The sequence below is a fragment of the Manis pentadactyla genome, chromosome 7 (genome assembly GCF_030020395.1).
Source record: "Manis pentadactyla isolate mManPen7 chromosome 7, mManPen7.hap1, whole genome shotgun sequence".
In the NCBI taxonomy this organism is placed as follows: Eukaryota; Metazoa; Chordata; class Mammalia; order Pholidota; family Manidae; genus Manis; species Manis pentadactyla.
The window spans coordinates 47,323,528-47,335,232 of record NC_080025.1 but is presented as its reverse complement, the minus strand read 5'-3'; the positions used below and the strand labels follow the sequence as shown (position 1 = coordinate 47,335,232).

At 38.2% G+C, this 11,705-nt stretch overlaps 1 protein-coding gene across 2 annotated transcripts in view; it reads left to right on the top strand.

The window, feature by feature from the left end:
- The window catches only part of ABCA13 (ATP binding cassette subfamily A member 13), a 390,923-nt gene that overhangs the window by 355,459 nt on the left and 23,759 nt on the right, over positions 1–11,705 (top strand). For both annotated transcript variants that reach the window (XR_008998757.1, XM_057505338.1), the window contains exon 59: positions 10,534–10,626. Coding sequence is in view for 1 of the 2 variants with exons in the window: in XM_057505338.1 (XP_057361321.1) it covers positions 10,534–10,626 (93 nt within the window). In the remaining variant the exon portion in view is untranslated. The remainder of the gene's footprint in view (positions 1–10,533; positions 10,627–11,705) is intronic.

The window sequence follows — 11,705 nt, the reverse complement described above, 5'->3', positions numbered from 1 at the left end:
ACAATGTCTTTGTATGTACATATATTGTTATTTCTCTTGGTTTGATTCTTAGGCACCAAACTGCTGGGTGGTATGGTAAGTTTGTGCTTCACACTTTAAGAAAATGTGGAGCTGTTTTCCAAAAGTGGCTTTATCATTTTATGTTCCCAGGGCCAATGATGAAGTTTCTATTTTCTCCATGGTCTTGTTCATACTGTCTTTTGAATTATAGTCATTCTAGTGAAGGGTTTCTAATTTACATTTTCCTGATGAGTATGTCATCTCTTTGTCTTCTCAGCTACACTGTTTATTAGAGGAAGCCAGCCATTGATAGGTCTGATGCATTTCTATGTATCTGGAGTCATTTTTGTCTAATTCAAGATTTCTCTCTGGATCTCTGCATTCATTCTACCTGGGGTTCACTGTACTTCCTGATTTTGTGGATTAGTGTTTTTCAGTTAGTGTGTGGGGAGACTGGCAATTGTTTATTCAAATATTTTTTTTCTGGCTCTATTTTCCTTTCCTTTGTCCATACACTGATCCTTTCAGTGTAAGGATTCTGGAACTCATGATGGTGCCCCACAAATCTGTGAGTTTCTGTAGATTTCTTTTCAGTGTCATTTTTCTCTGTTCTCAGATTTGATAATATTTATTGATCTATGTTCAAGTTCATGGAGTCTTTCTTCCACTGTCTCAAATTTGCTGTTGGCCTCTCTACTGAAGTGTCCATTTCATTTATTATACTATTCAGCTAAAAGTATTCCATTTGATTCTGTTTTGATAATTTCCATTGCCTTCAGAATCTCTATTTGTTGATTATTATTGTCATAATTTTCTTTAATTCTTTAAACATAGTTTCCTTTAGCGCTTTAAATATATTCATAGTAGCTTCTTTTTTCCTGCTAAATCTAACATCTAGAGACACTTAGAAATAGTTTCTATTGATATTAACTGCTTTTTCCCCTGAGCATGGAAAACAATTTTTTTTGCCGTAATAAATGCTGTAATTTTTTTTGTTGAAAACTAGACATTTTACATAATAAATTGTAGCATCTCTGGTTTCTGGTTCTGATTGTTGTCACTGACAATTCTTTTTTTGGGGTGGAAGGTTGCTTGTTCTTTTTATGTGTCTGTTAATGTTTCTTTGCCTTTTCCCCTGCAGTGAGTAGCTGCTGATGCCTCTGCTCATATATATATTTTTTTCATTTTTAGAGCCTGGATTCTTTGGAGTTACCCTGAGTTTACATAGGTAGAGGGTCTCCTCAACCATCTCAAGCCAACAAAGATTCTGTCCTCTGCCAGTGTATCTGTGTGTAGATAAGAGAGAATATTCCAGGTTCAGGCCACCTTCTAGTTGGCCAACTTTAGCTTCTTCCTGGGTTCTTCTGGTTTCTGTGATGTGCATGTGGGTAGCCTTTGGGTTGACTTGAAATGTGGGGCTGGTATGGGTCTTCTCTGGCTTCTGCTGCATGTGCACACAGCCTCAGGGAAATATCTATGTGGTAGAGCCCACCTCAGGCCTGATATGGGAGCTCTTGGTCTTTCCTGTTTGCTTGGCTCTAAGGGGGTTGCAAACACTGACAGTGTGGCTGGTATGAGCCTTGTCCAGTGGCCCTAATTGAGTGCACTCCCCCAACAGTGGCAGAAAAGCCACGGCCTGTCCTGCAGCTGCCTGCTGAGGGAGCTGCAGTGCCACAGATTGCCAACCTTCCTACCCCAGGTTTAGCGAACTATCAACTGTAAGTCAGCTGTAAGTGTTTCTCAGATTGTCCTATGCCTTTGGTCGATTTCCAGAATTCAGAAATGCTTGTTTTTGTTCATTTTGTCATTTTGTAGTTGTTTTTTGGGGAAAAGATTTACCAGTTTTTTCACCTGACCACAGCCAGGAGTCCTGCCCTTGTCTTAAAATATTTATATTTGATCTTCTGTTTTTCTCTTTAGAAAATAACATCTGACATTGAAATGAATTAAATTGGCATATCCTCTTATTTATCATTATGTATATACATTCTTGCTTAAAATGATCTTTTTGCTGTGCCAATTCCAGAAACTCTGTACAATCCTGTGTTCATTATACCATGTTTGTTAGGTCCACTTGTAATGTGTAAGCTCTAAAATTGGGTAAACTGGTGTTATATTGACAATTCCTTCTAATTTTCATGTCGCATGTAATCACTGCAGACGGTTCTCAGAAAGACCACATATCACTGTAATTTTTCTCTTTTGCATCCCCCTGCCCATATGGTTTCACATTAATGATGTATCTTCATTTCCATAAATCTGGCCATATTCATGCCTTACAAAGATCTAAATGACTCACTATTAATGAAGAATGGGGTGGCTTTGATGGATAATGTGTTAGTGAAACAGCTGCCTTCAGCTGAGAAGTCTCCAAATTGCAGTTTCCTCTTAGCTTTGGTTCTGTCTCCCTTTCCTCTTCTTACTCCTTACCTAGAGAACCTGGTGGAAGTGTGGGGCAAGGAACTGATTGATGTACCCCACTCCACTGTTCTCACTGGAAGGTATTAACATGAGTCCACCAAGAGTGACCAGCAAGCCTGTTAGTCACCCTTCAAACACTGATCCAGGAGCTCCATATAAGTCATTAAATCTGCATCACCTGACCATTGTTGTGGTCCAGTCAGCTTAACCAACCACAGAAAATACAGTGTCCATTTTTAAAGTAAATAGAGCTTATTTTCATCAGGGTAGAACCCTGGCTTTGTGTGTTCTTGATACTGAAGATCATCACCATCTCTCAGGCTCTGCCCTCTAGGCTGCGATTTACATGGTGCCCCATGTGCTTGGTTCATGTTTGTTTGATAGCTAATAAACTGAACTACAAAGTCATTACTCCGAGGTCTTAATTACCGTCAGTGGTTATTTGGATCTCTACTCATCTGAGCTGTTTTAGGTTGTAATATAGAAATGACTGCATATTCTATGCTTTAATTAGAGTGGTTACTATGCACTCATAAAAGTAATGAGATCGTATTAAATTGAAATTCAAGAAACAGAGAGAAAAATAGGTTTTCACAGAAAAATATATTAAGCATATTGGAATGTTTATAGCATGTATTCCTTAGACTTCATGTTAAACTATTATAACAAAGACCACAAATCGCAATGGCTCTGAGAAGTCTTGTCTCTTCTGCATTAACACCTTATGTCGGGGGCGTTGTGCCAGAGCACAGGGTCATCCAAGGACTCAGTTTCTTCCCACCATGTCACCAACTCATTGGTGACTGTGTTCCCATCTTCCTGGTTGATACAGCCTCATTAATGCTGTGTTTCCATTCTGGCTTATGGAAAGTGGGAAGAAACAAAATCTGGGGCAAGTGGCTTGCCTTATTTCAACATGACATGGAAATTGGACTTAACATTGACTTGATTAATTGGACACCCACCTCTTGTACATAGAATACTGACAATCATAATCTTGATCTGAACACACACTGACTCAATGAGAAGACTGCTTAGGTTCACTCTCCATGAGTAAAAAATAAAGCATGCCTCCTACAGATAATTGGATAATACAATATGGTAAAAGAAGGAAAGAAACTCCACCAATGAGTTTCCTTTTCAGACATTGATAGTCATACATTCTTTTGTCTTTCATTCCCAGTTTTTTTGGGGGCTACATGTGCAATTTTCCTAATATGCATTGTTATTTTACCTTTGTTGTACCATTACTTGTCCCCATGCAATTAATTGACTTTGGAGAACCTCATGTTAATGACTGACTAACACATGGTTGCTCTCACATTTTTATACATGTATTATCCTATCTGAAACCTGTTTTTTTAAATTGAAATATTATTGATATATAATCTTATATTGGTTTCAAATGTACAGCTCAGTGATTCAACAGTTACCCATATTATTAAATCCTCACCCCCAGTAGTGCGCTTACAATCTATCAACATAGGGAAGTGTTACAAAATCATTAGCTCTATTCTCCATGCTGTACTACCATCCCCATGACAGCCATAAAAAAAAAAAAAAAAAAAAAAAAGAAATTCTGTTTGCAATAACATGGCTGGACCTAGAGGGTATTATGGTAAGTGAAATAAACCAGGTGGAAAAAGACTAATACCATATGATTTCACTTATTTGTGAATAAGTCACTTATTTATGTGTTTTATTTCTATTTTTAAAATTTTGGTATCATTAATATACAATCACATGAGCAACATTGTGGTTACTAGATTCTCCCCATTCTCAAGTCCCTAAAACATACTCCATTACAGTCACTGTCCATCAGCATAGTAAGATGCTATAGAGTCACTACTTGTCTTTTCTGTGCTATACCTTCCCCATGCACCGCCCTACATTATAGGTGCTAATCTTAATGCCTCTTATTCCCCTTCTCCCTCCCTTGCCACCCAGACTCTGTTTTCCCTTTCCCTTTGGTAACCGTCAGTCCATTCTTGGGTTCTGTGAATCTGCTGCTGTTTTGTTCCTTCAGTTTTTGCTTTGTTCTTATATTCTACAGATGAGTGAAATCATTTGATACTTGTATTTCTCTGCCTGGTTTATTTCACTGAGCATAATACCCTCTAGCTCCATCCATGTTGTTGAAAATGGTAGGATTTGTTTTCTTGTTATGGCTGAATAATATTCCATTGTGTATATGTACCACATCTTCTTTATCCATTCATCTACTGATGGACACTTAGGTTGCTTCCATTTCTTGACTATTGTGAATAGTGCTTCAAAAAACACAGGGGTGCATCTGTCTTTTTCAAACTGGAGTGCTGCATTCTTAGGGTAAATTCCTAGGAGTGGAATTCCTGGGTCAAATGGTATTTCTATTTTTACTTTTTTGAGGAACCTCCATACTGCTTTCTACAATGGTTGAACTAGTTTACATTCCCACCAGCAGTGCAGGAGGGTTCCCCTTTCTCCACATTCTCACCAGCATTTGTTGTTCCTAGTTTTTTTGATGTTGGCCATTCTAACTGGTGTGAGGCGATGTATCATTGTGGTTTTAATTTGTATTTCCCTGATAATTAGAAATGTGGAGCATCTTTTCATGTGCCTTTTGGCCGTCTGAACTTCTTCTTTGGAGAAGTGTCTGTTCATATATCCTCCACCCATTTTTTAATAGGGTTATTTGCTGTTTGGGTATTGAGGTGTGTGAGTTCTTTATATATTTCAATGTTAACCCTTTGCCAGATATTTCATTTACAAATATATTCTCCAATACTGTAGGATGCCTTTTCGTTCTTCTGATGGTGTCCTTTGCTGTACAGAAGCTTTTTAGCTTGATGTAGTCCCAGTTGTTCATTTTTGCTTTTATTTCCCTTGCCGAGGAGATGCATTCAGAAAAAGTTGCTCATGTTTAAATTCAAGAGATTTTTGCCTATGTTTTCTTCTAAGAGTTTTATGGTTTCATGAACTACATTTAGGTCTTTGATCCATTTTGAGTTTACTTTTATGTAGGGAGTTAGAAAATAATCCAGTTTTCATTCTCTTACATGTAGCTGTCCAGTTTGACCAACAACAGTTGTTGAAGAGGCTATCATTTACCCATTGTATATCCATGGCTCCTTTATCATATATTAATTGACCATATATGCTTGGGTTTATATCTGGGCTCTCTAGTCTGTTCCATTCATCTATGGGTCTGTTTTTGTGCCAGTACCAAATTGTCTTGATTACCGTGGCTTTGTAGTAGAGCTTGAAGTTGGGAAGCGAGATCCCCCTGGACTTATTCTTCTCAGGATTGCTTTGGCTTTCAGGGTCTTTTGTGGTTCTATATGAATTTTAGAATTATTTGCTTTAGTTCATTGAAGAATGCCATTGTTATTTTGATAGGGATTACTTTGAATCTGTAGATTATTTTAGGCAGGATGGCCATTTTGACAATATTAATTCTTCCTATCCATGAGCACAGGATGTATTTCCATTTATTGGTATCTTCTTTAATTTCACTCATGAATGTCTTGAAGTTTTCAGGGTATAGGTCTTTCACTTCCTTGGTTAGGTTTATTCCTAGGTATTTTATTCTTTTTGGTACAATTGTGAATGGAATTGTTTTCTTGATTTCTCTTTCTGCTAGTTCTTCATTAGTATGTAGGAATGCAACAGATTTCTGTGTTTTAATTTTCTGTCCTGCATATTTGTTGAATACAGTTATTAATTCTAGTAGTTTTGGATTGGATTCTTTAGGGTTTTTTACTTATAATATCATGTCATCTGCAAACAGTGACAGTTTAACTTCTTCCTTGCCAATATGGATGCCTTTTACCTCTTTGTTTTGTCTGGTTGCCATGTCTAGGACCTCTAGTACTATCTTGAATAAAAGTGGGGAGAGTGCACATCCTTGTCTTGTACCTGATCTTAAAGGAAAAACTTTCAGCTTCTCGCTGTTAAGTATGATATTAACTGTGGGTTTGTCATATATGGCCTTTAATATGTTGAGTTACTAGCTTTCTATACCCATTTTCCTGAGAGTTTTTATCATGAATAGATGTCAAATTTTGTTGAATGCTTTTTCAGCATCTATTGAGATGATCATGTGGTTTTTGTTCTTTTTGTTGATGCTGTATATGATGTTGATGGATTTGTGAATATTGAACCATCCTTGCATCTCTGGAATAAATTCTACTTGACCATGATGGATGATCTTTTTAATGTATTTTTTAATTTGGTTTGCTAATATTTTGTTGGGTATTTTTTCATCTATGTTCATCAGGGATACTGGTCTGAAATATTCTTTTTTTGTGGTATCTTTGCCTAGTTTTGTATTAGAGTGATGCTGACCTCATAGAATGAGTTTGGAAGTATTCCATCCTCCTCTACTTTTTGGAAAACTTAAAGGAGGATGGGTATTAGGTCTTTACTAAATGTTTGATAAAATTCAGCAGTGAAACCACCTGTTCCAGGGGTTTTGTTGTTATGTAGTTTTTTGATTACCAGTTCAATTTCATTGCTGGTAATTGGTCTGTTTAGATTTTCTTTTTCTTCCTGGATCAGCCTTGGAAAGTTATATTTTTCTAGAATGTTGGCCATTTCTTCTAGGTTGTCCAGTTTGTCAGCATATAATTTTTCATAGTATTCTCTCATAATTCTTTGTATTTCTGTGGTATCCATAGTGATTTTTCCTTTCTCATTTCTGATTCTATGTATATTTTTAGACTCCCTTTCTTTCTTGATAAATCTGTTTTGGGGTTTACCTATTTTGTGTATTTTCTCAAAGAACCAGGTCCTTCTTTCATTGATTCTTTCTATTGTTTTATGCTTCTCGATTTTATTTATTTCTGCTCTAATCTTTACTATGTCATTTCTTCTACTGACCTTGGGTCTCGGTTGTTCTTCCTTTTCTAGTTTCATTCATTGTGAGTTCAGACTGTTTATATGGGACTGTTCTTTTTTCCTGAGGTAAGCCTTTATTACAATATACTTACCTCTTAGCACCACCTTTGCTGCATCCCACAGATTTTGTGGTGTTGAGTTATTTTTGTCATTTGTCTCCATATATTGCTTGACCTCTGTTTTTATTTGGTCATTGATCCATTGATTATTGAGGAGCATGTTGTTAAGCTTCCATGTGTTTGGGGGCTTTTTTGTTTTCTTTGCATATTTATATCTAGTTTCATACCTTTGTGGTCTGAGAAGCTGTTTGGTGCAATTTCTATCCTTCTGAACTTATGGAGGCTCTTTCTGTGGCCTCGTATGAGATCTATTCTGGCATATGTTCTATGTGCACTGAGAAGAATGTGTATCCTGCTGCTTTTGGGTAGAGTGTTCTGTAGATATCTGATAGGTCCATCTCGTCTAATGTGTTGTTCAGTGCCTCTGTCTCCTTACTTATTTTCTGTCTGGTTGATCTGTCCTGTGCAGTGAGTGGTGTGTTGAAGTCTCCTAAAATAAATGCACTGCATTCTATTTACCCTTTTAATTTTGTGAGTAGTTGTTTCACATATGTTGGTGCTTCTGTGTTGAATGCATGTAAATTTATAATGGTTATATCCTCTTGTTGGATGACCCCTTTATCATTATGTCATGTCCTACTTCGTCTCTTGTTACTTTCTGTTTTTGAAGTCTATTTTGTATTATACAAGTACTGCATCCTGCTTTTTTCTCAGTGTTAGTTGCATGAAAGATCTTTTTCCATTCCTTCACTTTTAGTCTGTGTATGACTTTGGGTTTGAATTGAGTCTCTTGTAGGTAGCATATAGATGTATCTTGTTTTTTATCCACTCAGTGACTCTATGTCTTTTGACTAATGCATTCAGGCCCGTTGCATTTAGGTTAATTATTGATGGGTATGTACTTATTGCCATTGCATGCTTCAGATTCATGGCAACCAAAGGTTCAAGGGTAACTTCCTTACTGTCTAACAGTCTAATTTAACTCACTTAGTATACTATTACAAACACAATCTAAAACTTCTATTTTTTTTCCTCCTCCATTCTTTACATATTAGGTATCGTATTCTGTACTCTTTGCCTATCTTTTGGCTGACTTTGCTTGTGGTTTATTTGATTTTGCATCTGCTTAGTAATTAATTATTATACTTTCTTTACTATAGTTTTATTTCTTCTGGTGATAGCTATTTAACCTTAGGAATACCTCCATCTTTAGCAGTCCCTCTAAAATACACTGTACACATGGTTTGTGGGGGGTAAATTCTCTCAGCTTTTGCTTTTCTGGAAATTGTTTAATCCCTCCTTCAAATTTAAATCATAATCTTGTTGGATAGAGTATTCTTGTTTTGATGCCCTTTTGTTTCATTGCATTAGACATATCATGCCACTCCCTCCTGGCCTGTGAGGTTTCTGTTGAGAAGTCTGACGATAGCCTGATGGGTTTTCCTTTGTGTGTGATCCTTTTTCTCTTGCTGCTTTTAATATTCTGTCCTTATCCTTGATCTTTGCCATAATTATTATATGTCATGGTGTTGTCTTCCTTGGGTCCCTTGTTTTGGGAGATCTATGCACCTTTTGGCCTGAGAGACTATCTCCTTCCCCAGATTGGGGAAATTCTTGGCAGTTACCTCCTCAAAGACACTCTCTGTCCCTTTTTACTCTTCTTCTTCTGTTACCCCTATAATGTGAATATTGTTCATTTGGATTGGTCACACAGTTCTCTCAATATTCTTTCATTACTAGAGATCCTTTTTCACTCTGTGCCTCATCTTCTTTGTATTCCTGTTCTCTAATTTTTATTTCATTTACTGTCTCCTCTACTTCATCTAATCTGCTTTTAAATCCTCTCATTGTATGTTTCATTTCAGATACTTTATTCTTGAAGGTTTGTATTTCATTCCTGAATTCCTCCTTGATTTCTTGAATATTTTTCTGTAGCTCCATGAACACTTTTATGATTTTTATTTTGAAATCTCCTTCAGGAAGATTGATGAGTTCAGTTTCACTTGGCCCTCTTTCTGGTGTTTGCGGGATTTGGGTTTGAATCAAATTCCTTTGATGTTTCATATTTGTAGGTGGCCTCTCGTGCCCAGTAGCTCTACTCTTTGGAGCTGCTGTGTCCCTGGAGCAATGGCCAGGGTCACAGGAGAGTGGCACTGGTGCCTGTCAGGAGGAAAAGGTCTTTCCTGCTTCCCAATTGCAGTGCCTGTCTCCACTGCCAGTGCCAGTGGGCCAAGCATGCATAGAGAAGCCTCTGTGCTTTGCACTTGTAATTGCCATAGACAGAGCTGCCCTCTGGAAGGACTGGTGCAATGGCAGGGTCAGCAGGTTTGCGAGCTGGTGCCATCCAGGAAGAAGGTGCAGTAGGCTCTGTATCATGGTGGGGAGCCTTGGAGCTGAGTAGCCAGACAGGCGGATAGAACTCCTGAAGCTCCTAAAAGTTTCCAACCTCCTGGGCAAAGTGCACCTGACAATTTTGTCTACCCATCCTTTCTCCTGAGCAGCAAGCTCTGTGAAATCCTTGCCCCTTTAGCAGCCCCTCTCTCTGTTAGAAAGTCTCTCAGACTGCCCAAATTTCTTTTGTCCCAGAATGGCCAGATGTGTATCCCTGTTTTCCACAACTGGGTAGAATCTCAGTCTCTCCAAGAATTCCATTTGTCTTAGTTTTCCAACCCCACTAATCTCCAGAGCACCATGTAAAGTAGGTTCATGCTCCCAGAGCAGATCTGCAGGGCTGGCGTCCAGCAGTCCTATGCCTCACCTCTTCCGTGTTCTGTTTCTCTTCCTCCCTCTGTTGAGCTTGGGCAGGATAAGGTCTTGGGTCCCTCCAGATTTCAGCTTTGGTATGTTACCTTTCCTTGAAGTCTGCTGGTTTCCCCAGGTGTAGACAGTCTGCCACAGCCTTCTTTCCTGCTTCTCTTTCAGGATTTGATATATTTTGTTATATTTTCATATTACATGTGGTTTTAGGAGGAGGTTTCTGTGTCACCTCTCATGCCATCATCTTTAATCCCATCAAACTCTTAGCCATTTTAAAGGCACTGTTTTTGTTTCCTGATGTTTCTATAGAAGATCAACCAGTCTGTGATGATAGTGTCTTTGTCTCCTTTTTAATTTGCTGTCTGACGCCTGCCCTGCCCCTCTGGATGGTTCCCTCATGTCTCTGTTCTCCCTCCAGCATGGGAGAGTGCGAAGCACTCTGCACCCGGCTTGCCATCATGGTCAACGGCAGCTTCCGGTGCCTTGGCTCTCCTCAGCACATTAAAAACAGGTACGTTGCATTTCTCTTCTTTAAACGTCTATCGTAATCAATAAAGTGATGCAGTTAGAACTGGAGACATTTAGAGATGCCTGGATCCAGTTGCCTCATGGCTCAGGAAAGGAGACAGAGGTCCTGAGAAGGTAAAGGGGTGCATGAGGGCCACTGTGGCCACCATTGCCCAGGGAGCCCTGCACTGTCCCCACAGTGTATGGTGCTCCAGGAGGACAGGCACTCACTGTGAGGGTGAGGAAAGGACAAATTGTCCTTACTGATGCAAAATACCTTATAAGCAGATTGTACCAATATGTCCCTCATCCAGAGCGAATCAGGCTGCCTGTGTTATCATTTGAAATGCTGTTCTTTTGAAAAGGTTGCCATGGACTTAAGAGGGCAAAAGAGGCTTTCTGTGGTTGTTTTTTGTGTTGACTATTAAAGAATAAAGACTTTTCCTATATGCATAACCCTTTAGATTTATCCCTGGTTAACTCTCCTGTTATGTCTTTATCATTTACATTTTGTAATCTTAATAGCTTTACCATTAATTTTCATGAACAAAAAATTGTAACGTTTTACAGATTCTATGTTGCCTGAGCTATTTCCAAAGTTGCTGGTTTCCTTTTAATTTGTTGTTTAATCTGTCATTTTTTCATATAGTCACCTATTAATATATGTTGGTAAATCCCTTTTCATTTTCATTCAGTGTTTTTAAAGTTAGAATTCACAAGTGGAGATTTGTTAGTTATATATATATTTGGTTGAAATATTTTTATTTACAGAGAATATAACTATGGAATGCTTGGCTCATGATGCCATACTGGGGAGTGAGCATCAATTTTGCAGGCTTCGAGTCAGGTGCTGATGAAGGCCCACCTCATTGCCTCTTGCTGTTTAGGGTCAATCACCTGTCAGATAAACCTTCTGGAAACTGTTCTTGAGATGTACTCTGCTCACCATTAATAAGTATCATCAAAAGAAAAATAATATTTCACACTCCCTAACCTTTATGAATGCTTACATAAAGTTTTATAGCCCATGCCTGATTGTCAGATGATTCATGTCTGACTGTAGCTGCTAGACAGTCACGAGGT